Consider the following 25,632-nt stretch of genomic DNA (forward strand, 5'->3'; position numbering starts at 1 on the left):
ATAAACCCATCTCTTTGGAATTTCCATGTTTCCATCAAAGTCCCCTGTGGGCTGATCTTAAAGGAAAGCAGCGGTGTCACTCTGCTGTCCCCTCCAGACAGGCTCAGGTATACAAGGACTGCCCGGCCACCTTCAGGGAGAACTGGGGCCCTGCCACCGGCTTGTACGTCACCCAGGCTGCCTACACCCATCCCCTCAGATCTTCTCTGTCCTTGGTCTCAGTTAGGCTCCATTTTGGTGTGCCGGTGACCTACAGGCTCACACGTAGCAGGTAGACATTTCAGTCTGCTCTGACAGACTTTATCACTCCTGGATATTGAGCTTGAGAACAGTAAGAACCAAGATGGGTTCAGACTCTTCCACAGGCTGCTGGACTTGGCCATCCCAAGAAGTCCAACACTCTTGTCTCGTGGGGGGCTGGGCAGTAATATACAGAGAGCCTATTATTCCTCCTCCTGAGACGGGATTCCAAGTATCCCAAGGGTGATTTTCAACGTCTGACCCTCCAGCTCCCACCTCCATGGACTGCAGCTGTCTCCCACCACACGCAATTTATTTAGGCCTCGTGCTTGCTCAGTGAGGTCTCCACCGACTGAACTACACCCGAGTCCTCTTTCTTGTTTGTTTTTCAAGAGTCTCATTCTGTAACCCAGGCTAGCCTGAAACTCATTATGTAGCCCAGACTGGCCTTGAACTTCTGGCAATCCTCCTGCCTCAGCCTTCTCAAGGAATTACAGACATATGCCACTACTCTCTACACTCAGAGAAAAAGCTTCCAAATCCAGCTCGCAGCAAGAGTCTTACTTAGGACCGGCCCTTAACTTCTCTTTCCAGAACCAGAGCCTCATAGCCTCTGCCAAACTCTCTGAATTTTTCCTGCGTGAGTCAATACTCTGGAAACTTGGGTGCTCAGCTTTGCTGGTTTCCTGCTTCTTACCTTGTGTCTTACTTCCGGCAAGACGTCCACCAGCCTCTGCAGGGCCTCATGATGGGCCCCGAGCTGCATAGCACAGACACACGAGTGTTAGCCTGGGCAGCAGACAGTAAAACACACCCTGCTTCCCGGGGTTGGGGGGCAGTGTGCAAAAGGCCATTCTCAGTGAGAGAGGCATGCCTGCCCAGCAGGTGCTACCTTCAGAAACACGCCGATTACCGCCAGTCCGTTCTCCCCCACGGAGGCTGTCTTGTAATTTTCATATTTCGTGGAATTCCAGTGAACCAAATGGAGCTGAAACAGGGTAGAAAGAGAATGTTAACACACCGCAGTCACACTGCTCTCCGTCCGGCCCACCCATGGGTCATGCCATTGTCACATGGGTACACAAAGTGCTGGTGGCCAGAGTCCTTGGAGCGCCTCAAACACAGGCTGCAAGAGCTTCGCATCACTGAAGGAAGAAAGGAAGAAGACTCTTGCTTTATTGTGACACCACACCCTGACAAAAGCAACCAGAAGAAGAAAGGGCTCATTTTAGCTCACGATTCAAAATTTACTATGGCGGGCAACTCAAGGCAGCAGGATCCTGAAGCAGCTGGTCACATCATGTCCTCAGTCAGAAGAAGAAAGCAATGAATGCAAACTTCCTTTCATCTCCTCTTCTCCGCTTAGACAGACGGGGACCTCCACCGGGGCATGCTCCTGTCCACAGACCATAAGGGTTGCGGTGGTTTAAATGAGAACGTTTACGGTGAGCATTTGAACACTTGGGCTCCAGCGGGTGGCGCTGTTTAGGGAAGAGGGTGGGCTTATTGGAGGGAGTGTGCAGTTAAGAGCTTTGGCCTGGGTTCAATTCCCAGCACCCACAAGGTGGCTCACAACCATCCGTGATGAGATCTGATGCCCTCTTCTGGCACACAGATGTACATGCAGATAGAGGACTCAGACATAAAATAAATCGAGAGAGAGAGAGAGAGAGAGAGAGAGAGAGAGAGAGAGAGAGAGATATTAAAGACCATTTCCATTTTGCCCTTGGTGCTTCATGCTTGTGTTTAAAACGCTTACTTCTCAGCTTCTGTCCCTGTGACCGTACCTGCCCATTGCCACTATGACAGACATATCCTTCATAACCATTGTCCAAATAAACCCTTCCTTCTGTAAATTGCCTTGGTCATGATGGTTTTTTTTTTTTTTTTTTTTTTTGAGACAGCCGTAGAACTTGCTCTGTAGACCAGGCTGGTCTTGAACTCAGAGATCAGCCTGCTTGTGTCCCCGGAGCGCTGTGATTAAAGGTGTGTGCCACCACTGCCCCTTGGTCATGGTGTTTTATCACAGCAACAGAAAAGTAATGAAGACAGACATCTTCAGCCACACCAATGAGCATAATTCAGAATGATCCCCCACCTGTCAGCTTAGCAGTGACCAGTGGCCGTCAAAAGTGTTTTGAGTTGCCAAGACAGAAGTAAGTTTGGTCATTTGTACCTACATGTCACTTGGAACAAGGGTCACCAGATACAACACAGAACTGTCAGCATGGAACAGTTTCTCAGAGAGGTAAGTTCCCAGCAGCACACTTGGCATCTGACTCCAAACTCAGCCCTGTTTTTATTTTGTAATCCTTCTGTTTCCTGGATATGGAGTTGTAGAACTCACAAGGGGCTGTGGGAATTCACAACGGGAAGGAATGGAGCAGAGTCTTGCCTGAGGCCGCAGGGAGGCAGCTGTGCCACTTGCCTGAGGCCGCAGGGAGGCAGCTGTGCTAGCCTGGTGGCTGGGAATTGTAGTCTCTGAGTGTGGGGAGTCTGGGTATGTGCCCAGTTGTACCTTCCCACCCATGGATTTTGTATCTAGTAAAAATATTACATCAGTGTTTTTCTTAAAATGAAACAAATAGCAACATGTATTCACCTTAAACTTGCCTAGAGATGAGGATGGCTAGTCCGGAAGGATGTGGGTGGGTTCCGTGTAAATATGATGGCTTTGTCAGAGGGAGTTCCGGAGCTCCTTGAATACAGCAGGGGGCACATGTTTCCCCTAAGCACAGGAGCCGGGGTAAAGGCATTCTTTTTGTTTGTTTGTTTGTTTTTCGAGACAGGGTTTCTCTGTATAGCCTTGGCTGTCCTGGAACTCACTCTGTAGACCAGGCTGGCCTCGAACTCAGAAATCCGCCTGCCTCTGCCTCTCAAGTGCTAGGATTAAAGGCGTGCGCCACCACCGCCCGGCGGGTAAAGGCATTCTTAATTGTGCCTAACCATGAGTCCTCACGGACAAGGGCCAGCAAGCCCTTGGCATTGTGGTAAGCAAGCTTGTTGTCATCCATGGATCTGCTCTGGGTCCTCACTCCCAGGAAGTGCCTGGCCATGGCCTCTGGGACCAGCTGGGTAGACTTATCCTGTCTACATGAGACTCTCGAGAAAGCAGCTCTGGGTCTCAGGGGCAGAGCCCCGACTTGCATCGGCCTCTTGACTGACAGTCTTATCTGTAGGCCTTGACCTTCAGACTTGTACTCGCCTGCCCCCTTTCCCTCCTCCCTCCTCATCTCCACATGGTCACACGGGGATGTCTGGGCATGAACCAGGGAAGATGGGCAGAGCCCAAGAGCTCTCAAGTTGATCAGCTACCACAGAGGCCTTCCTAGATAGACACAAGAACTTTGATTGCCACTAGATGAGGAGAGACACCGTGCACACTCTAGTGGCCACACTTGTCAGTTCAGAATGAACAACCACCACCTCTGAGCTCCATCTGTGGCGTTGGCTAGACTCTGGTTCACGTCTCCAACCAGAAGACAATGAGATGAGAGCCAAACTGTTGAATGTACCCCCAGGTTGGGGATAGAAGGCAGAGAGATGGGAGGAGGAGGAGGCAGAGATGGGAGGGGCAGCAGAGGCAGCACCTACGGAGGAGAGGGTGGATAGATGAGCCACTAGGTATGTATGGCATTTGGCAATTCGAGAACTGAGGTAGAAACCCTATGGTTGATCACCACATGGGCTCTGCATTTTTCTTGATGTTGGAAAATGTTGGTGATATAGTGCTCAGGGGTCTCCAGGCACCGCCTGTTGCCCGTCCCAGCTGCAGAGCCTCAGCTCCTCGTTGGTGACCTGTGTTAGCATTCCTTCTAGGCTCCGCCCCACAGTTACCTGGCAACAGCCAGGTAATTATAAAAGGGGCTCTTTGCCCCTTCTCTCTCACTCTCTTACTCTCTTATAGTCTTAATTATTACTTTTTCCTCTTAATCTCTTACTCTCTTATCTTCTCTGTCCCTTCTCTCCCCATTCCCCTCCTCTCTCTCTCTCTCTGTCTCTCTCTGTCTCTCACCTTTCTCTGTCTCTACCCCCTTAACTCCCCTCCCCTTGTCTTAAATAAACTCTATTCCATACTATACCTGTCCTATGGCTGGTACCTTGGGGCGAAGGGATGCCTCAGCACGAGCCCGCAGAGGGACCCCCTTCCACCTCACCGTACCGCGCCTGTACAAACATATCCTGGCTCTTTTTTTTTTTTTTTTTTTTTAAAACACAACAACCTATACTTTGGGATGTGAGTATATGGCCTTTGAGAAGATGACCTCTGGGTGGGGCGGGACTCAAGGGTGGGTTTCATTCCCAGCTTCACACAGGAGGAGGAGCAGGAGAAAGGGATGGAAGGATTAGGGGAGAAGAAGAGAGGAGAGGAGGGAGAGAAAGAGAAGAAGGGAGAAGGGGAGGAACATAAGTGAGAAGAGGAGGGGGAAGAGGAGGAGGGAGTAGAGGAAAGGGAAAAGGAGATCCTACCTCGGAGGTTTTCGTTGTAGATAAATGCGACTTCGTCACTAGTCCTTAAATGCACTGAGCCCACAGCTGAGTGCTATGTGGGTCTGTGAGTCACATGACTTCTCAGAATTTCTATCTCTTCTGCCAACAAAGCACTATGGCGCCCGCCCCCACCCCCACCCCAGGACAAGGGAGCAGTAATTAAGTGGGTCTAGCCGCTCTTATTGTTCTAATGGGCGCACGGAGAGCCCCAGGTTCCTGGAAATCCTCCAGATCTGGACATTTGGTATGTGTGTGTAGGAGGGACAGAGGAGAGTGAGGCCAGGGTAGGCCTGGGATTGAAAGCACGCGATTGTGTGTTGTTTCACGGCATTTACGAACCTCAGCCGGGTACGCGTGGCCGTCCACCACGTGCTCGGAGCCCCGTTCATTTGTTGCTCCCCAGTGGAAATGGAACTGCTTCAGCCTGTAGTGGTTTCCCAGAGGCCCACCGCTGATCCCTGCAAACAAGAGAAGGGACACATGTACCTGGATTGTGTGGGCTCAGCACTGCCTCTGTGTATGTGGGTGGGTGGCAGGGCATCTATCCCCAAGGGATTGCTGTGCTACAAAAACCAGGGAGGTCTGTGAAAGGTGGGCCCGGCCAGTGTTTGGTCACCTCAGTCCTAGAGTGGCGCCTGCCACAGTAGGTTCATACTAAGCTCTAGGATAGATGAAGACCAAGTCTGAACACAGCCACTAGATGGCGGTAAGAGCCTTGAGTCCCTGCATGTGACTGCACACAGACACCGTATGTGTAGATTTGTAGATCTGATTTCTGAGATGGGTACGAATCCTACAAGGATTTCCAGAAAGTTCCTTTTCTTCTGAGACATCATCTCATGTGGCTCGAGCTGGCACTGAATCCCATTTGTAGCAGAGAATGACCTTGAACTTCCGATCCCCTGGCCTCAGCCTCCTGAGTTCCTCCTGGATTGCAGTGTGTGCATCACACCTGGTCTTCCAGGCTTCCTGAACAGAGACAAGCTCAACGGTCCAGGGTAGTGCTAGGAGCCCGGTGGATGAGCGTCCACGTGGCTAACCACATTTCTATCTGTAGCTGACACACTTCCATCAAAGCCTGCTGGACACTCCAGCCTTCACAGAAAGCAGCAGCAGGTGCTCCCAGGATGGCCGGCAAGCCTGAACTCAGGGTAGAGCTGGGAAGCCTGTTTCCTGGTTAGAGATGCCTCCATGCATATAACAGACATGCTGGGGCATTTAGCCTCTTGTATCAAAGTATTGCAGCTTTCTTTCTGTTTCTGTGATAAACACTTTGACCAAAGCGACTTAGGGAAGAGAAGGGTTTATGTGCCTTATCTTCTAGGTCACAGTCGTCATCCAAGAGACTCAGGGAAAGGGTTCAAAGAGGAACTGGAAGCAGAAACCATGGAGGAATGCTGCTCCTGGCACCTATCTCTCAGGCTCATGCTTAGCTAGCTTAGCCCAGGGCCATCTGCCTAGGGAATGGCGCCACCCACAGTAGGCTGGACCCTCCAACATCAGTTAACCATCAAAGACAATCTCCCTCAGACAGACCCACAGGCCAATCAAATCTGAGCAACCCTTCTATCAAGACTTCCTTCTTAGGAGACTCTGGGGCCATGTCAAATTGATAGTCAAAGCTGACTGGAACACTGAGTGGCAAATGAGCCATATGCCTTGTGGAGTGGAAGACACCACTGAGTGCTGACTGTCATCAGCGGATGTCGTGTGCTTCCTTTTCCCTGTGAAAGCAATGTGTGTCAGGTAGCACTACACTGTGCACTGGGGACAGAGCCAGCTCATGCTTGTGCCATGGTCTGGATGGACAGGAGCTGGGCTGGTACAACCTTACCATCTCCTTATCCCAAAACAAGATGGTTGCTCTAGAGTGTCAAAACCTGAAGCTATCACCTAACTTCAGATAAGAGGCTGAGGGGATGGCTCAGCAGTTAAGAGCACTGGTTGCTCTTCTAGGAGACCAGGAATTCAATGCCCAGGATTCACATGGTCACTCACAACCATCTAATAACTCCACTTTCCAGGGATCTGATACCTCTTCTGCCTCTGTAGCCACCAGGGACACAAGATGTGCATAGATCCATATGCAGGCAAAAGACACACACACACACACACACACACACACACACACACACTAAAATTTAAGAAAATGCACAGAGGAGGGCCAAGAAATAGAGATGGTTCGATGGTTCAGTCAGTAAAGTGCTTGTCTTATAAACATTAATATCTGAGTTTGAGCCAGTGTAGTGGTATATGTGTTTAATTTAAGCACTTGGGGAGTAGAGGCAGGAGGATCTCTGTGAGTTTGAGGCCAGCCTGGTCTACATAATAACTTCTAAGCCAGCTAGGACTATATAATGAGACCATGTCTTGAAAATGACAAACAGTCAAGGCCTGAGTTTAACCCCTAGCACCCAGGTTCAGTGGTGTGCCCCTGTCACCTCAGTGCTGGGGGGATGAACACAAGGGGATCTGTTGAACTTACTGTCCATCCAGCCTAGACTCATTAGTGAGGTCCAGGGCCATGAGGCAACCTGTCTCAAAAAACAAGGGAGATGGCTCCCGAGGAACAGCACCTGATTTGAAGTTGCCCTTGGGCTTCCACATGTGCACACATGTACATGACATATACACACACTCGATGCTAAATTATAGACGGGACTCCTAATCCACATGGAGCGGTAGTTTTTGTAGCCTATACTGCTTTGGCTCTCAAAGGATCACAGGGGCTTTCTTCGTAACCTCCAATGAAAGACACACACACACACACACACACACACACACACACACAAACATTGGCTTATTTTATTTTAAAGTGCCTTGGCTACCTCAAAGGCTGGGCACTCCTAAACCTTCCCCTGCTATCCCAGGCCCAATCAGGGAAGTGATCACTGGCCACTTCCCTGAAGTCTCACATGGCTGGTTGGCTTCATCTCCTGCTGCTCCTGCATCCCATCCTTCTCCCCCAAGTCATGGCAAATCTCCTGTTCCTCTCTATGTTCTACCTGCACAATTCTAAGTGTCCCACCTGGTGGCCAGCCATTGGCCATTGGCATCTTTATTGATTGATCAAAAACCAACTGGGGACAAGGACCTTCAACATCTGGACACGCAGATTCCCAACTGAATCAAAGCATTAGAACCAATCTCCAACATCCGCAGACACAGCCTTCTCCCCGGTGAAGACCATCTGATTAGTGGGTGGCACTCATACACTGGGAATTGAGGTTCTGGTCTGCAGACGAGAGGGTCCAGGCTGAGGCAAATCTGTGGTAGAGTTTGCATCCCAGGGTTCTCTATGGTTCTCTTGGGCTACAAATCCAGTCATTGTCCTTTGACAAATGAAGTCTAAAGACCACCATAGTCAAACTGGGGACCGGCACTAGCTCTCCACTTTCCCTGAAAACATCAGGAGACCCTTTGCAGAATAGCCCCTATGAGTTGGAGTCCCTGCCTGCCTCAGCGAAACATGTCAGCCCCTCAAAGGTGGACAGCCTCATGAAGGGCAGCTGGGAGCCATCTGGGACAGGAAGGGATGACTTTTCTCTCACACCAACCAGAGGCATTGTTTATATCTGAACAAGGAGCTGGCTAGTTTTATGGGGATGACCCTGTGCTGGGGATCATGCAAGCTCACACAAAGACAAGAACTCCAAAGGCTTCAGTACACCTAATAAAAATAAGGGAAGGCGTGGTCACGGACACATTTAATCCCAGCACTCCGGAGGCAGAGACATGAGATCTCTATGAGTTCTTAGCCTAGTCTACATATGGAATTCCAGGCTAGCCAGGGCTACATAATGAGACCCTGTCTGGAAACACACACACACACACACACACACACACACACACACACACACACACACACACAAGGGTATTTGAGGGGAGAGTACTTGCTGACCTGCCCAGGAAGCTCAGTGGAAAGGCAGGTGGAGTCTTAATATCTCCCAGCAAGGTAAGGTAACCATGTGACTTGCACTGGCTAAGAGAGACTCTGGGGAAGTGAAATTGGGAAGAGAGGCCTAGAATCCTGGGCACTCGGGGCTTTGAGCCCAGGACACTGTACACATAGTGTGGCGTCACCATCCAATACAGAGGAGCCATCCTGCACCTTTTCAAGTTGGAACAGAACATTCTCACCGTGACAGTGTTTCCAAGATGAGCCTCGACGGCAGAGGCAGCTACGACAAAGCAGCAAGTGTGTGCTTATTTAAGGACTGGAAAGGCATTCTTCGTGGTTCCTTCTGCTGTCAGGTCTGGGCTTGTTGGCTCAGGGGTAGATCTGCAGACATGGGGGTGGATCTGCAGGCATGGGGGTGACTCTGCAGGCATGGGAGTGGATCTGCAGGCATGGGGGTGGATCTGCAGGCATGGGGGTGGATCTGCAGGCATGGGGGTGGATCTGCAGGCATGGGGGTGGATCTGCAGGCATGGGGGTGGATCTGCAGGTATGGGGGGTATATCTGCAGGCATGAGGGTATATCTGCAGGCATGGGGGTGGATCTGCAGGCATGGGGGATGGATCTGTAGGCACGGGGGTAGATCTGCAGGCACAGGGGTGGATCTGCAGGCTCAGGGGTAGATCTGCAGACATGGGGGTGTATCTGCAGGCATGAGGGTGGATCTGCAGGCATGGGGTGACTCTGCAGGCATGGGGGTGGCTCTGCAGGTATGGGGTGGCTCTGCAGACATGGGAATGAATCTGCAGGCATGGGGTGGACCTGCAGGCATGGGGTAGATCTGTAGGCCGGGGGGGGTGTATATCTGCAGGCATGAGAGTGAATCTGCAGGCATGGGGGTGGCTCTGCGGGCATGGGGGTAGATCTGCAGGCTCGGGGGTGGATCTGCAAGCACACCGGAGCCCTTCTACAGGCATGGATCCTGGCCTAGCACTTCATTTCTTCCAGCTTTGGTTTTCTTATTCAAAAGAGTCCCGGTAAGGACTGTGTCCCATGGGAACTAGAGCGTCCAACGTGTAGGAAACCTTCCAAGAAACAGAACCAAAGCTGTTCGAATGAGTGTTGGAGGTGAGACAGCTGAGAGCAAGTGTCACGGGCCCAATCTCCATGTCCCCACGTTTTGTTGTCTGGTCTCCAGCTCATGGAGCTGGCAGCAGGAGGTGTAGACTCAGAGTCACACCATGGGGTGACTGGCCAACAAGCTATGTGCTGGACAATGCAAAGGGAACTGGGAGTTCCCCCAAGGGATGTGACCTTACAGAACAGGTGCTAGAAGCCCAGCTCTGAGAGGAGGACACAGAGTGTCTTACTTAGGGTCTCTGTTGCTGTGGTGAACACCATGATCATAAACAACCTGGGGAGAGAAGGGCTCGTTTCATTTCCACATCCTAGTCCATCACTGAGGGAAGTCAGGGCAGGAACCGGGAGGCAGGAGCTGGTGTAGAGGCCTTGGAGCGTGCGGCTTACTGGCTTGCTCCACATGGTTTGCTCAGCTTTCTTTCTTATAAAACCAGGACCACCGGTCCAGGGTTTGGCCACACCCACAATGGGCATGCCCCCCCCCCCCCCATCATCAGCCAAGACCAATCTGATCCTGGACCAGTATGGTGAAGGCATTTTCTCAACTGAGATTCTCTCTTCTAAGAGGACTTTGGGTGGTGTCAAGTTGACATAGAACTCACCAGTGCACAGGAAGTGAGGAGTTAAAAAGCACCTGTCCCAGGTGACCTGTTGACCCCAGCTCCTGTTGAACACTTAGACCATTGACTTTGGTTCCAGAGTTCAAAGCTACATCCTGTTACTTTCCTTGGAGGTAAGGGACCTGAGATAAAGGCTACAGAATCAGATAAAGTAATAGATAACTGACTTTTTGTAATGATAATATAACCACTAATTTTAAAAGGTAGCAGGCTAAGTCTTGGGAAAGAAAACCTTTTGCTTGCCAGCCCCACCCCCGCCAGACTTCCAACAGCCACTGAGGCCTGACCATCCACCACTCTGCGTTCTCTGAGAGTAGGTACATTTGAGATAATGGAGATAAAATAGGGCGGTTATATCAGCCAGGGTCAGAATCTCCAAGTAAAATAACTATTAACATTCAAGGCCAAGAGCTCACTGAGATAACGGTCTCCTCAGTTACAGCGGTCCCTTTGAATAGCCACCTATTTGTAATTCTGGGCTTTCCCCAGGACAGAGCAGGCCTTTGGCAGGAACAGCAACTGCTTTAGGGCTTAAAATTAGAACAAGAGAAGCTTGGAAAGCCCTTGTTTGTTGCAACCACAAATACCAGGATCTTGTAGAGACTTGAACGCTCAGGTGTTGCCCTAGAATTTAACCAGTTGCCAGCCTGTGAAGTCAAAGGCCAAAGGACTTCCCTGTGCCCAATCCTCTCTAGGTGAGGATAAGTCACAGCTGGCCAACAGCTTTTGGCAGTGCTCAAAGGACACCACAAACCCCATAGAAGGTAGACTTGAACACCAGGCCATGCTGAGACCAGTCCTGGCCTCCACAGAGTGTGGCGTTGCACTTTTCTCTGTATCTCACAGATGACAGTTGTAGAAGGAAAATGACATCTGTTTCACAGGAACAAACAGCAAACGTGAGATCCTTGGTGCCTCAAAGGTCTCAGCAAACCACAGCCACTCTCTGTACCGAAAGTCACTGTCATTGGGGCTCCTGAGGAGGTTAGGGTCAAAGCGACAGCTGAAGAACCAGCCTGTCTCCATTTTAGGTTTCAAAGCCATTTTATGGTAAAGACCAACTAGGTTCATGACTGTTTATAGTTAAGCCTCTGTTTTTCAAGGATTGGGCTGTGCCCCTCCTGTATCCTTAACTACAGATGGTCCTGGGATGCCCAGCCCAGGAATGGCAATTATGTCTTTGTTTTTAAAACTTGCTTATAACCATCTCCCACCCCCACCTTTCAAAAGGCTACTATGATTACATTGTTATGGCTACCTGATGTGATGGTACCATCTCTTATATTCTTCTTCTGCAACCCTGTAGCCCTTACCCCTGAGCTATAAAAGCCTTGTCTTTCTCTCATCCAATGCTGACCTCTCAAACCTTGCTTTTAGGGGGAGGCAGCCTGTGTGCCGGAATAAAAAAAAACCAACTTACTTTAAGTAATAGCATGTGTTAGTTAATTTGGCCATGATGCTTTGGGGCTGTGGTCTTTCCCCTCCATCTTTGGGACCAACACATCACCTGAAACAGACACTGCTTTCTTCCAGGGTAGGACCTTTCTATAAAGACATTGGCAGACGGGGCTTCAGAAAAAAACATGCATCAGGAGCCAGACCTGGTGGCACAAACCTTCAGTCTCAGGAGACTGAGGCAGAGGGTATTTTAAGTTTAGAGTCTTATAATGAGTCCAAGTCAAAAGACCAAGAAAGGAGACAGAAAAAAGAAAGGAAGGAAGGAAGGAGCCAGCATCTGCTAGAAGGACTCTTTCGGGCACTTCTCTCTGTCCTTGACTTTATGAAGCATCTTGAACTCACCAATCTATACCCTCCGGGTCAATCTCAGGGATCCCTGGAGCTTTCTCTTTAATGGAGATGTCCTGGCAGGCACCCCACCTAACTAGGACCGTGGAGGGCTATCTTGGGGTTGGGTCTGTTGAGAGACATTGTGGAGACCAGAGGAATAAGGAAGGAGGCCTTGCTGCTGTTCTTTCTGTTCCATCTCCAGGTCACCTGTTGAGGTAGGAGCCTTGATTTGTCTGGGTGCTTCCTCTTGGCTTATTCTGTCAGGCAAGGCCTTTCTCTGACCTGTAACTGGTGACCCCTGGTGGACAGAAGTAAAATCTGAGCGCTCTAAACTCAGCCCGGCTCTGGGAGCCAGGCCTGAGGTGGCAGCCGACAGCAGCAGTTTGGGACTTGGGCGCTCAGGAAGAAAGCTGCTCTGGGATCCCTTGGCTTTGGTGACAGTTGTCACCTAGAGGATTAGAAGCCACAGTGGACAGTGGAAATGTCACTGGAAGTTTTACAGGCATAGCCTGGGGGCTCTGGCAGCCCCAGTAAGCTAGGCTCAGCCCCTCCTCCCTAATATCCCACTGAAAGATATTTTCACAGATAATATAGAGAAAAGAAATGTTTTCAATGTTGCTAACAACTGCCCTTAAGTCCATCTCTGTGTCCTGGCAGGAGGTTTGGGTTTAAATACAGGGCAAAGGGTATAACTGCACAGACCTAGTCAGTGTGTGGACATACCCAGCAGTGACCGTCTGCTGTCTCAGCTCATCTCTCTACAAGGTGCTGGGGTAGGGGGCAGGGTGCTTTGATGAAGGACAGGGGGCAGAGGCAGGTGGATTTCTGAGTTCGAGGCCAGCCTGGTCTACAGAGTGAGTCCCAGGACAGCCAGGGCTACACAGAGAAACCCTGGGGGGGGGAGGGGGCGGGAAGAAGGACAGGGATGATTGGGTGATTATCCCCTGGCTGACACCAGGATTCAGCCTTTCCCTTCCTGTGTGAAATTCCTGGGGCAAATGTAATTCTTTGTTAGCCCTTGTTTCCATAGTCTGATGGCTGATTTTCTTTAGATTTTCTTCTTTCCTTCCAGGACTGTTACAGAGTAACTTCAGCACCTGCTGCTTTGTGGCCCGTCACTGTCACATAGTTGCTTGTACTGATTGAATAGGTCTTAGTGACCACATCCTCAGCTCCAGGCTAATAATGTCTGCTTCCTGCTTCTTGGCCTTGTTCCCTCTAGTGGACGGCATTGCAGAGGGCATACAGCCTGCACTTGGCTGCGACCACAGCAGGCGAAGCAGAGGGAAGCAGAGGTTGGATGCTGAATGCTTAATCCTTTGGCAGGGTTCCAGGTACCCTCATTTTCAATGCCTCCTTTCAGTTCCGTTGGAGCCAGTGTGCAACTTCAGTAACAAAGGGGACTGACAGGGCTGACTGATCTCACGCCGCCCACCAATGAGTAGAGCAACAGGATACACACTTTCTCTGCCGCCCAAGGCCCAGCTTGCTGCCTGAAGCACCATTTCATGCTCCCCCCCCCCGATCCCCACCCCCCACCCCCATATCATCCCTATCTCCAGAAAAGAAGATGAGCCATCTCCCAAGTGTGATGCTTACTTGGTGAGCTGCCTCACCAAGTAAGGGGCTCAGTGGTGTTGAGCCTCACGGCCTGGCTGCTATGTCCGTTACAGCTTCCCTTCGCCCATCTGTCCACTGTCTCCATCTTTTTCTCCCCACCCCTCTCTGTCACCCCTCCCCCATTCCCTCCCCCCTCCCCAAAAGGCCTTTTGATCCCTGGTCTTCAGCCATTTGACAGCAGTATCTACCTCTGTAGTACATCCCCCTGACAATCTACAAGAGACCGCATCCCTTACCTCTTGGAAGAGTTCTTCTGCCTTCTGTGACTTCCTAGGCAACTGTCTGATGCCTCCTGTTGGTATGTGACTACAGTTGCTGGCACTCACTTGGCAAAACTGAGACCGAAATAATCACACTTTTCCATAAAATTGCCTCCACAGCCCGTGCCTCCCGCTCACTTAAGTACCTCAGGAGACACCTCTGTTCTTTGTTTCTCATCCAGTTTTTTCTTTTCTTTATTCGTTTTAAATGAAAGAGTCATTTCCTCATTCTGGCTGGAAACTTTTCTGTGGTGTCTTGCCCTCCACCCCCTCCCTGGTGTTTTCCACCCTCTGTTCCTGATTTTCGATGGAGGTGAATGGAGGGGACAGAAAAAATGTGGAAAGTGGGTCAGGCGAGGAGGGAAGAAGCCGCAGGATGGATACAGTAAAAGCAGATTGGTCAGGGTTGATGTAATCGAGCCAAAGATACGCTGTTAGTTTGATGGAAGACACCCAGATGATTCTTTCTGTCTGTTCGGGGCGGGGAGCATTCTTTTGATCCAGATGGGGAAGGTGGTGACGCCAGGGGTGGGGTCAGGCTGAGGTGAAACTGGAAAGCTGCTGCCTGCCCATGGGCCTTGGAGAAATCAAGTTATGGATGAGCCAAGGTCAGCGGGGTTAAGAGAGTGAGGAACACTAGAAGCTGTTTTTCTATTCCCAGTCACACTTCTGGGAGCCATGCCCTGAGGTCCTGTGAGACGATACTTTTCCCCTCTCTTGTGTACATTTTGCGAATCAGGGTCACCCTTAGGTTGGCTACCCACTGGTGGGAACCACTGTGCTTGGCTCATGCCTGCTTGGCCACCAGCAGTGGGACATGGAGCAGTCGCCAAGACTCTTGACAGAACTCTCTTCTCTCCGTGTTCTTTTGGGATGTGGCAGCCAAACTGAGGTCGCTCATTTTGTTACCTCTAGGAAACCAACGCAGGGAGTCATTTGTCACCCTGGACCCCGCTGTGCCAGGGATTTTCTGGATTGGCACCCAATTAAGTTGCCTCTTCTTTGCTTAAGATGGCTGTGCACAACCAAAAGAAGTCTGAACTGACAGGACAAACAGCTCTGAGGGGAAAGAGACTGAGATTAAAGGCCTAGAATGTCCTGTGACTTTAGCTCTGGGGAGGTGGAGGCAGGAGGACCAGGAGGTCAAGGTCAAGAGGTGAGGCTAGTCTTGGTTACTGCAGACCTTTGTCTCTCAGGAGTGGGAGTAGGTAAGACTGGGGGTGTGCAACGGTGGGGTGGGCGTGGGTTAGGGGGAGGGGGAAGGAGTGGGGGGAGAGTGAAATCAGAAGTGTGAGACAGAGAGGGAGGGGAGCAGTAGAGGGCGGTAGGTGCAACCAGCTAGTCTTGGCCTCCCAGAGTGGCTGAGAATTATCTCCCAACTTCACCACCAGAGACTCTGCCCAGGAACTTGAAGGCGCAGCTTGCAATGACCACACCAACAAGAGCAGTAAGCCTGCATGTATGGATGTAACTCTTATGTCCCTGACCAGCCCCAGAAACCCCCTGCCAACCCTCACCTGCCTTCACTGGTCTGTTTTTTTCCTCAGCCCTGGAATGGGAAAGGCCCTACTCTTCTTGATCTCATCTTTAAGACTCAGGTGACTGCTGGTCATCACACACTTTCTCTCCCTCTAATGAGCACCCCCTCCCAGGTCAGGGTTCCCTTCTTTGTCCAGTCTGTGATGTCACGGGAGAGAAGGGTGGCAGCTATGCTAGTTGCTTGTAGATTTCTGAGATCCAGTACCTCACAGAGGCACTTGAGATTTTCTCTGGGTTTACTTTGGCTGGCAGTTTTCAGTGCATGGTATTGGGGAAGGATGGCAGAGCAGTTCCAAGCTGACAGGAGCACAGAGGAGAAAGGAGCCAGGGCTGAGGAGATGGCTCAGCCCTACAAGCCCGAGGACTTAATCCCTAGGACTCACGTAAAAAGCAAGGTAGGATGTTGGTGCATGCAGTCCCAGTGGTAGAATGGCGGAGGGAGGTTGTACCTGGGGCTTGCTGGACTGCCAGCCTAGCCTACTGCGTGAGTCTCAGGCCGATGAGAGATCCTGTGTGTCAAAAATCAAGGTGGAATGAATGGAAACATTTGGTTTCTTTGGAAAGTCAGTTATGTCAAAGGATGTTTTGCTGGGGCACGCAAGTGAAAGGATGCTTTGCTACAGCAGACACGTGAAAGGATGCATGATGTTTAGAAGGAATATAAATATGACGCCACAGTGGATGCCGCTGGATGGTATTGGTTCGTCTTACCATTCTTCACTGGTCATCGTTTGCCGTAACTTCATAGAGAGCACCGAAAAGCTTCTGATGGTGTTCTGGCGGCTTCTTGCCCTTCTGTGGATGGGCCAGTTGGCAGAGTGAAATGGAAGTTTCTGGATCTGTCAGCCGACACAGACTCACATGGCGTTTTTGGTAAGACAGACTCACATGCCCTTGGTGGGACACATAATGTTTGGAGGGAGTCTAGATATCCTGACAGCGTGCTTTGCAGTGCTTCGTTGGTCTTGTGTCTTCATCTTCACTGATCTTCATTTTGTTGAGAGAGGCACGACAGAGAACGTCTCCTGGCATCCCTGCTGGTCCTGGTCGCTTCTGATGACTCCTGCTGATTCAGTGGAGGCCTGGCTGTATCTGCTGGATCTTGTCACCACTGCTGATTTATGTTTGCTCTTCTGACACGACTGAGCTGGACCTGCTGGTATCCTGACAAATGGAGATTGGAACCACCTGAAGGCACTACTTCTAAACAGCCTACAGCAGAGCCTCTGAGTTTCTCCCTGATCAGCCTGCCGCTGCTGATTCGTGAATGGTGTTTGCAAGTGGATTGAGCTGCCGCTGCTGACCCGGGTGAGCTGCACTGCGGATATTCTGACAATGCAGAGTAGGTTTGCTCCAAAGAACTATTTCTAGACAGATGCACATTTTCCTTTGCTTTTTTTTTTTTTTTCTTGGTTTTTCGAGACAGGGTTTCTCTGTGTAGCCCTGGCTGACCTGGAACTCACTCTGTAGACCAGGCTGGCCTCAAACTCAGAAATCCACCTGCCTCTGCCTCCCAAGTGCTGGGATTAAAGGCGTTTTCCTTTGCTTTATTAAACTTTCCTTTCTACTGCCTCTGGTGGGTGGCAGGCTAGAAGGGAGGGGGAAACATTTAAGAACCCTTATTAAAAGGTTTTGGCTGGGCAGTGGTGGCTCACGCCTTTAATCCCAGCACTTGGGAGGCAGAGGCAGGCGGATTTCTGAGTTCGAGGCCAGCCTGGTCTACAGAGTGAGTTCCAGGACAGCCAAGACTATACAGAGAAACCCTGTCTCAAAAAACCAATAAATAAATAAATAAATAAATAAATAAATAAATAAAAGAAGGTTTTGGGAACTCTAAGCCAACAGTGGAAGGCTCCTGAGGATGACACATGAAGTTGGCCTCTGGCCTCTATATGCACATGTACACCTGTACACACACATACACACACTCACACACACGGGGGGTGTAGGAGGGAGTAGGAGAAGAATTTGGGGATAAAATACAGCCCAAGACTTGCCCAGGACACCGACTTCCTCCAGAAAGGCCCTATCTCCTTACAGTTCTATACGTCAATAAACAGAATCGTCCTTGGGGACTAGGTATTCAAGTGTCAAGCCTACAGGAACATTTCAGATTCAAAGGTTGACCACCTTGATCCCAGCCCCTAAACCCCAGCCCAGGCTCACCTGACTCCTCACAAGAATCGTCAAACTCCACCTGGAAGAAGTAACCAGTGTTCCAGAGGTATCTGCAGGATGTAGCATCATAGGAGACCCTGAGTGGTGCCAGCTGTGGGTCATAGACACTGTCCTTCCACTTGATGTCAATGGGAGACTGCCGGGTGCCTCCCGGTGAGGACACTGGGCCAGTCCAGAGGGGGTGCCCTGGAGACAGAGAGGAGTCGAAATTGAAGGGTCAGTAGGGCAGGTGTGAAGCCAAAGGGACCCTGAGGACCCAGCTCTGAGAACCCTGGGACCTTCTGTCACTCGGTTATGAATTGTGTGCAGGCTCTTGGCTCAGTCACCTAGTCTGTGCCTGTGTGACCTTGACTTCTGTGTGGTCACTGTTCAGCACAGTGGTTCTCAGCCTTCCTGATGCTGCAACCCTTTAATACACTCCTTCATGCTGTGGTGACCCCCCTAGCCATAAAATTAGCTCCATTGCTACATCATAACTGTAATTTTGCTACTATTGTGAATATATCTGATATGCGACCTATATCAAAGGGTTGTTTGAGCCCCCAAAGGGGGCGTGACCCATAAGTTGAGAACCATTGGTCTGTAGTGTGGCTGGTAAGGAGAAGGAAAGAGATCTCTCATTCGATTCAGTGATAGGAATGCTGTCCCAACAGCTGCTGTTGGGACAAGTGGGGACCTGAAAAGTTCCAGAGAGCAGCTAGAGGCGGAAGCAGTGGGAGGCTGGGTTGGTGGAGCAGAGCTGAGAGACTGTAAACCCCAGTAGCTCAAAGAATTCCAGGAAGGTGCCATGCCTCAGGCATCAATAGTTCGGACCCCAATGCTGGTAAGTATAAGAAACAAAGGTCCCCTAGCCAAGCAGTGGTGGCACATGCCATTAATCCCAGCACTTGGGAGGCAGAGGCAGGTGGATTTCTGAGTTTGGGGCCAGCCTTGTGGGGAGCTGACAGATTGGATAACTCAACACAGCCTGGTCTACAGAGTGAGTTCCAGGACAGCCAGGGCTACACAGAGAAACCCTGTCTTGAAAAACCAAAAAAAAAAAAAAAAAAAAAAAAAAAAAAAAAAAAAAAAAAAAAGAATAATATCTATTTGAGTGGAGTGGAGGTATCCTGACAAGCTGACTGGTGATAGCCCCACGGGTTACAGACATGGAATGTGCTCTAACTCTTGTTCCTGTCTCACAGGATGTGACCCCCCCATAGTGCTTAAATCTGCCCCCCCAAGCTGCTCCTGCTTCAGACTACTCCTGCTTCTGCCCATGTGTACCCCTTCTTGTGATGTATAACAAGACTCAAGAGCCACCACAAGCAGCCTGCAATGTCACAAGCACCAGGGTCTTGTCCGTGTGTCCCTTTCCTGGTTGCCACTCTAATGCAAAGTGACACTGGAATCTTCATTGGTCTGTGCTCTATTGATTTTATTTGATTTGATTTGATTTGATTTCTGAGACAAGATGTCTCTATGTAGCCCTGTTTTTTGTTTGTTTGTTTGTTTGTTTTGTTTTTCGAGACAGGGTTTCTCTGTGTAGCCCTGGCTGTCCTGGAACTCTCTGTAGACCAGGCTGGCCTCGAACTCAGAAATCCGCCTGCCTCTGCCTCCCAAGTACTGGGATTAAAGGCGTGCGCCACCACTGCCCGGCTCTATGTAGCCCTGGCTGTCCTGGAGCTCCCTACGTAGACCAGGCTGGCCTTGAGCTCACACACATCCCCTTGCTTCTGCCTCCTGAGTGCTGGGATAAAAGCTGTGAGCCACTAAGTCTGGATTATCTGTGCTCCATTAAGAGGGCCTGGGAGCCAGCACAGACCTTGACTACATCTGAGGTAAGAGACCCAAGAGTTTCACTTGCTACAAACCGTGCATTTGATCTTCCCACTGGGTGATGGGTGCTTAACACAACTGCAGAAGGCTGCATTTAAACCAGATGCAGGAGCGTCAGTAGGCCCTACCACAGGCTCTCCTCCAACCTGGCATCTTTGGCTTCCCTGACTCAGAAACCCAAGGTGTGAGCAGATATTTTGGGACCCGTTCCCTGAGCTGTGTGAATGAGACCACCAAGAGGGAAACATCTGTACTGAGCACAACTGCCACCCAGTCGGGGGAAGAGGGAGGGGCTGCTTACCATGTATGCAAAGTGAATACGAAATGAGTCTCAAATGATGGTTCCCCCTGGCCTCCTGTGACCACCTTACATAGCAAGCAAAGTAAGGCTCAAGCTAGGTAAGGTTGGCCTTGTGGCCCTGCATGCTGGAGCTTGCTCTTAATTCCAACACTTGGAGGCAGAGGAGGCAGGAGGCAGGAGGCAGGAGGCAGGAGGCAGGAGGCAGGGGAGGCAGAGGCAGGAGGCAGAAGGCAGAAGGCAGAAGGCAGAAGGCAGGAGGCAGGGGAGGCAGAGGCAGGAGGCAGGAGGCAGGAGGCAGGAGGCAGGAGGCAGGAGGCAGGAGGCAGGAGGCAGGAGGCAGGAGGCAGGAGGCAGGAGGCAGGAGGCAGGAGGCAGGAGGCAGGAGGCAGGAGGCAGGAAGGCAGGAAGGCAGGAGGCAGGAGGCAGGGGAGGCAGAGGTAGAGGCAGGAGGCAGGAAGGCAGGAGGCAGGCAGGCAGGCAGGCAGGCAGGCAGGCAGGCAGGCAGGCAGGCAGAGGCAGGTAGATCTCTATGAGTTTGAGGCCAGCCTGCTCAGAGTGAGACCCTGTCTCAAAAACCATATATCATCATCATCACCATCACCCTCATCACCATCACCACCATCCTCCTCCTCCTCCTCATGGCTATCCTAGTAAGTTGGTTTAGTTTCAGCTGTGGAATAATACCAACGAGACAGACTTTAATCATTTAACAAAGCTGTGGGAGGCTCCAGTGGACCAACTGTTTCTGTCTCCCCAGCACTGCAGATTACAAGACCAGCCTCGGTGAATTCCAGCTGCCCCTGGAACTGTGTAGGCCCAGACCATAGAGGGAACATTCTGGGGGCCCAGCAGAATGGCCTGTGATAGTCGTGCCCTCTCCTTCCTTTGCACACAGGGATGTACTATAATTGGCCCAGAAGCTTGTCACACCCACCCCTGGCTGTGTAACTAATTCGTTTCTTTTTGGAGCCAGCTGGAGGACACTGACCCCCACTGCTCTGTCCTCTCATTTTGCAACATCAGATCCAATTTAAAAAAAAAAAAAAAGGCTCCTCATGCAGTGCATGGTGGTGCACGCCTTTATTCCCAGCACTTGGGAGGCAGAGGCAGATGGATCTCTGAGTTCAAGGCCAGCCTGGTCTACAGAGCAAGTCCCAGGACAGCTAGGGCTACACAGAGACACTGTCTCAGGGGGTGGGGTGTGGAAGGCCTTTCTCAGGTGACCTTGTCTTTGGGCTGAGCAGGTAAAAGAGGAGGCAGGTGTGTGTGTGTGTGTGTGTCGGGGGAGGGAGAAGGGGATGTAGCAGTATTGGTTGGAGTGCCTATAGCAGCCCTGGGAGGATAGCTGAAGAGTTCCCGAGTGACCAGGTTGGGACACTGGACACTGGTGACAGTGTGCAGTGATGACATTGGACCTTATGAAGATGGAAGGAGAGAGACTGCCAGCCTCGGTCACCAGATGAGTTCCAGGGACTCTAAACCTTAAGGCCAAACTTCAGACATTGTAAGCACGACAGCTATAGCTGCCATGCCCCTGTCGTGGGTTGCAGATCCTTAACCCAAGGCACATTCTGGAACAGTAACAGGCACCTGCTGTCTGCTGCTGCTCACAGCTGTTCAGAGCCAAGCACTGCAGCAGTTGCCAAGTGCCGGGTTAAAGCTCAGGGCCATGAGCCTCGAACCTGAGAACCTTGAGCCAGAAAACCCAGGGTTGTGGGTCCTCAGCTTTCAGGCCTTGGAGTTGTGAGCCTCTCCCTCTGCCAGTCTAGTCATCTAGTCTCTGGGCTTTAGGGACTCAGGGGTCAGGCTGCCAGGGTTGCTAGAGCTGCTTGCCCACTCACCCTCCAGGCTATTTGTAATCCTTCAGGCCTGGCTCCTGACAGGAGGACGTTAGGAGGCCTTGCAGTTTCTCGGGCAGTCCTGGGTTTGCAATCAGAGCTGTGTGAGGCTAGGCACCCTGGGATGAACAGCGGAGCCTGTGTGCACCAGTTTTTCCACACTGCCTTCTCTCCCTGATGCTGTAGACAGCATCCATCTTGCCTGCCCTGTAGATGTTGAAACTGAGGCCTAAGGAGGCAGGGCATTTACTCAAGCTCTCATTTCTTCAAAAGTCACCTGTTGTCTACAGGGAAAGCTCAGGCCCTGGCCCTTCCAAATACTGAAGCCCCAAATCTGCAGTTCGGGCAGTTTGAATGTCCGGAAGCATCTTAGGCCCAGTTGGAGGTTTGGAGCATGTACTAGCCATTTGTAGTACCTTTCTATCCCTTTTACCCCCGAACCAGAGTTAAGTGACTCACTCAGGATCACCAGATGCCAGAGACACTGTACAAATCAGAACGGAGGCCAGCCAACTCTGGACCGTGTTGCCTCTTAAAGTTACCTTAAGACTGCGTCAACATTAAATTCCCACCAGCGACTGAGAATCTACTTACGGGCACAGTTGCTGTGTTTCTCTGTGCAGGAATGCTGGAAGCGCCAGTACTGTGGCCTTGTGGCACAGAGAGGTCCCATGTGCCTGAGGATGGCTAAGGGCTTGTGGGGGTCTCTCCTGAGCATCGTGGCTCTGAGCATGGCAGGGTGGTGGCCCACTGTCTGCTCTTGTTTTGATCAGGGCCAGCTCGGAGTTGGGTTCATCTCTGTCCTTTTGAGGAACTCACTAAAACCTCTGAGCCTAGTGGTTAAATTTCAACTCTTGCCTGTCCCAGCTCAGGAGTGGGTGACTGGGGACCAGTGGCCTTGGCTGGGGACAGGCCACTCTGGTCACTGCTTTGGTTTGGTAAACAGCCGAGCAAGCCTGCCAGAGAGCTAAACTTGCCACAGATCCCCCAAAAGCAGCAGGAAAGGATGTGAAAAAAGTCCCCATCCCCTTCAACACAGGTAGTGACCCTGTGTTGGGGACAAGTAGGCAGACACAGAGGTGTCACACGAGAGGACAGAAGAGGGCAGGTTCAAGAGCATAAGGAGGAGAGGAGCCACACTGCCATGGCTCAGTGGGGCTGTGACTGGGTGTTCCCATTGCTGAGGGCAGCTGGAGGTCCCTTGGACCCATCGCCCCAGCTGAGACCCAACTTGATTCCAATGTATTCCCCTGAGGTAGGATGCCCTGGGTCCTGCCCAGAGGTCTGTCACCAACGCCAACAGTGTCCTTTTCATGCATGAAGGTCCACATAGGGACAATGTCTATTTGATGGTCCTGGCCATGATAGTGGAACAGCTGTCTGTCTGTCCATCCTCCAATACCATTTTCCAAAGGAGGCCACGGGGATAGAAAGGCATTCGTGTAAGATCGTCCATTACTGCTGCTGGTTTAAGATTAGAGTCTGTGGAAAATTGAGAATCTGATGTCACAAATGCCAGACCTTACATCCACAAAGGGGAGATGACTGGGATGAAAGATGAATGAACTGTGGGTCCCAGAGAGGGAGGGAGGGAAGGAGAGAGAGAAAGAGACAGAGAAAGTGACAGAGAGAGAGAGACAAAAAGAGAGGGAGAGACAGAGAGACACAGAGAGAGGTGAGACCACTTTGTAAGATAATTGGGACACAAGGTGAAAACAGAGTTTTGCATAAGCTCTAGGGGTTCGCTGTGTGTCTGGAGGTCACTGGGTAGGAAAAAAAGAGAAGGACCCTGCAGGCTAAGGACTTTATTGAAGTTCAGGGTATGATCTATGCAGACTCTCTGTGGCTCCTTGACCTTTGGCTAAGGTCAAGTGCAAATAGATTTCCTGAGGTAGTTTTAGCAAGCAGGTTGTACAAGGAGGTCTTACAGGACTCTGAGAGTATCTGCCCTGTGTAGTATGGGAAGGGGCATCGAGGAGTCTGCATCCTGGAGTTCCAGGCTCAGGAGGTCACAAGGAAGATATACAAGAGACATCTTCAGTGAACAGAGGCGCTGTCCATGGTGATGGACCCTGTTCCAGAAGAAAAACTAACTTTTCAATGGATTTTTTTCCCCTCCGCGTACTCCAGAACCCCCACCAAGATATGTAGCCCTGGTTGTCCTGGAACTTGATATGTAGAGTCGGCTGCCAACTTTCTTTCAACATTAAAACTGTAAGACTTCAGCTGGGCGGTGGTGGTGCACGCCTTTAATCCCAGCACTTGGGAGGCAGAGGCAGGCGGATTTCTGAGTTCGAGGCCAGCCTGGTCTACAGAGTGAGTTCCAGGACAGCCAGGACTACACAGAGAAACCCTGTCTCGAAAAACCAAAAAACAAACAAACAAACACCTGTAAGACTTCACACAGTCGCTCAAAGCCTGCTCTCCTGGCTCCAGCTGCCATCTCTTCCAGCAATTTCTGTCTCTTCGAACTTCATCCACATTTCTGTAAATGATAGGTCTTGGTTGTTTTGTTTTGTTTTTCGAGACAGGGTTTCTCTGTGTAGCCCTGGCTGTCTTGGAATTCACTCTGTAGACCAGGCTGGCCTCGAACTCAGAAATCCGCCTGCCTCTGTCTCCCAAGTGCTGGGATTAAAGGCGTGCGCCACCACTGCCTGGCGATAGGTCTCATTTTAACAGCACAGTTCTAGGTTGAAATTTTCAAGACACTCCTGAGGAAAAGTAGCACAGGATCAGCCCCCAGACAGAGCATAGTGATTTAGAAGGGCTGTCCCAAGGTCATCCAGCTGCTAGCTGCACTGAGTCACGGCTTTATTATCGGCACAGGGGAGGGGGCAGGAAACAAAATATTTTTTCTCTAAGTGAAAATAGCTCCTGTATCCTGGTTTGTAGGATTGTTCACTGCGAACATGCAGCGGGGGGCCAGTCTGGAAAGGAACATGGACGGCAGACCAGTGCAGAGACAGCCACTAGTGGCATTTCTGGCAACAGATGCACATCAATGCTGTAGCTTCTATTGAATGATACGTAAGCATGTCACATATAATCTCTATCACAATGACAATGTCCCCGCGACCTGCTTGCCCATAAGGAAGTCGGGCAACTTTCGAGACCATGCCACTGAACAAGCCCGGAACGTCTGAGACCGTTCCCAGGCCGAGTAGGTAGGACCAGTTTAGGAGCGTACAGCTCATTTGAGGTGCTGTCACTACAAGTCCCAGCAGTCCTCAGGGCAGGGAAAGCATGTGGCTGCCAGAATCAAGATGGACTACAAATCCCAGCAGGCAAATCACGGCCGCGGAGACTACCAGTCCCAGAATTCATCGTGCAACACACAGCGTACACTGGGATTTGTAGTCATCAGGGCAGCGTTAGTGTCTCTTCACACCTGTCAAAGAGGACGTACGTTCCTGAGATTGACCACTGGAGGATTTACTGTTTAGCAAGTAACATGGACGTGAGATGGGGAAGTAAGGGCCCAGTGAGTCAACTCTCGGAGTACGGGAGGACAACTGCGCATGTTCGTCGGAGTCCGTCGGTGAAAGCGCGCGCAAGAGGCGCCTAGCGCAGGCTCCGCCCCCTGTCCGACCGGCCCCTCCCTCGAGCCCCGAGCCCAGGGAGCCTGCGCTGAGGGCGGGGCGCAGGCCGTGGGGAGGTGCTCGCAGCGCCTGCGCAGAGCTGCTGCTTCTCTCGCGAGGACGGACGCCATTATCGCATCTCCCCGACAAACACCACGAGAATTCCGCAGCCCACACGGTAATTGCAGCTCCCGCAGCCGGTCGCGCCTCCACTCCCCCTTCCCGCGGGGCGAGAGCGAGAACGAGAGCGAGATCTCCGTCCGCCCCCGCCCCGCCCCGCCGCCAACCGTTGCCAACGGCCGCGGGCCGCACGCCGGGGCTG

At 51.2% G+C, this 25,632-nt stretch overlaps 2 protein-coding genes across 2 annotated transcripts in view; one reads left to right on the forward strand and one right to left on the reverse strand.

The window, feature by feature from the left end:
- Ca5a (carbonic anhydrase 5A) overlaps positions 1-22,547 on the reverse strand; it is a 28,607-nt gene extending 6,060 nt beyond the window's left edge. The window contains exons 1-5 of the mRNA XM_034522273.2: positions 22,327-22,547; positions 17,764-17,961; positions 5,071-5,189; positions 1,133-1,228; positions 938-1,000 (exon numbers count right to left, since the gene is read on the reverse strand). Of these exons, the coding sequence (XP_034378164.1) occupies positions 938-1,000; positions 1,133-1,228; positions 5,071-5,189; positions 17,764-17,961; positions 22,327-22,465 (615 nt within the window). The 5' untranslated portion in view covers positions 22,466-22,547. The remainder of the gene's footprint in view (positions 1-937; positions 1,001-1,132; positions 1,229-5,070; positions 5,190-17,763; positions 17,962-22,326) is intronic.
- A 2,830-nt stretch (positions 22,548-25,377) lies between these two features.
- Positions 25,378-25,632, forward strand: part of Banp (BTG3 associated nuclear protein) — a 73,124-nt gene continuing 72,869 nt past the window's right edge. Inside the window, exon 1 of the mRNA XM_034522265.2 lies at positions 25,378-25,488. The gene's annotated coding sequence lies outside the window, so the exon portion shown is untranslated. The remainder of the gene's footprint in view (positions 25,489-25,632) is intronic.

The sequence above is a fragment of the Arvicanthis niloticus genome, chromosome 18 (assembly GCF_011762505.2).
Source record: "Arvicanthis niloticus isolate mArvNil1 chromosome 18, mArvNil1.pat.X, whole genome shotgun sequence".
NCBI classification, from domain to species: domain Eukaryota; kingdom Metazoa; phylum Chordata; class Mammalia; order Rodentia; family Muridae; genus Arvicanthis; species Arvicanthis niloticus.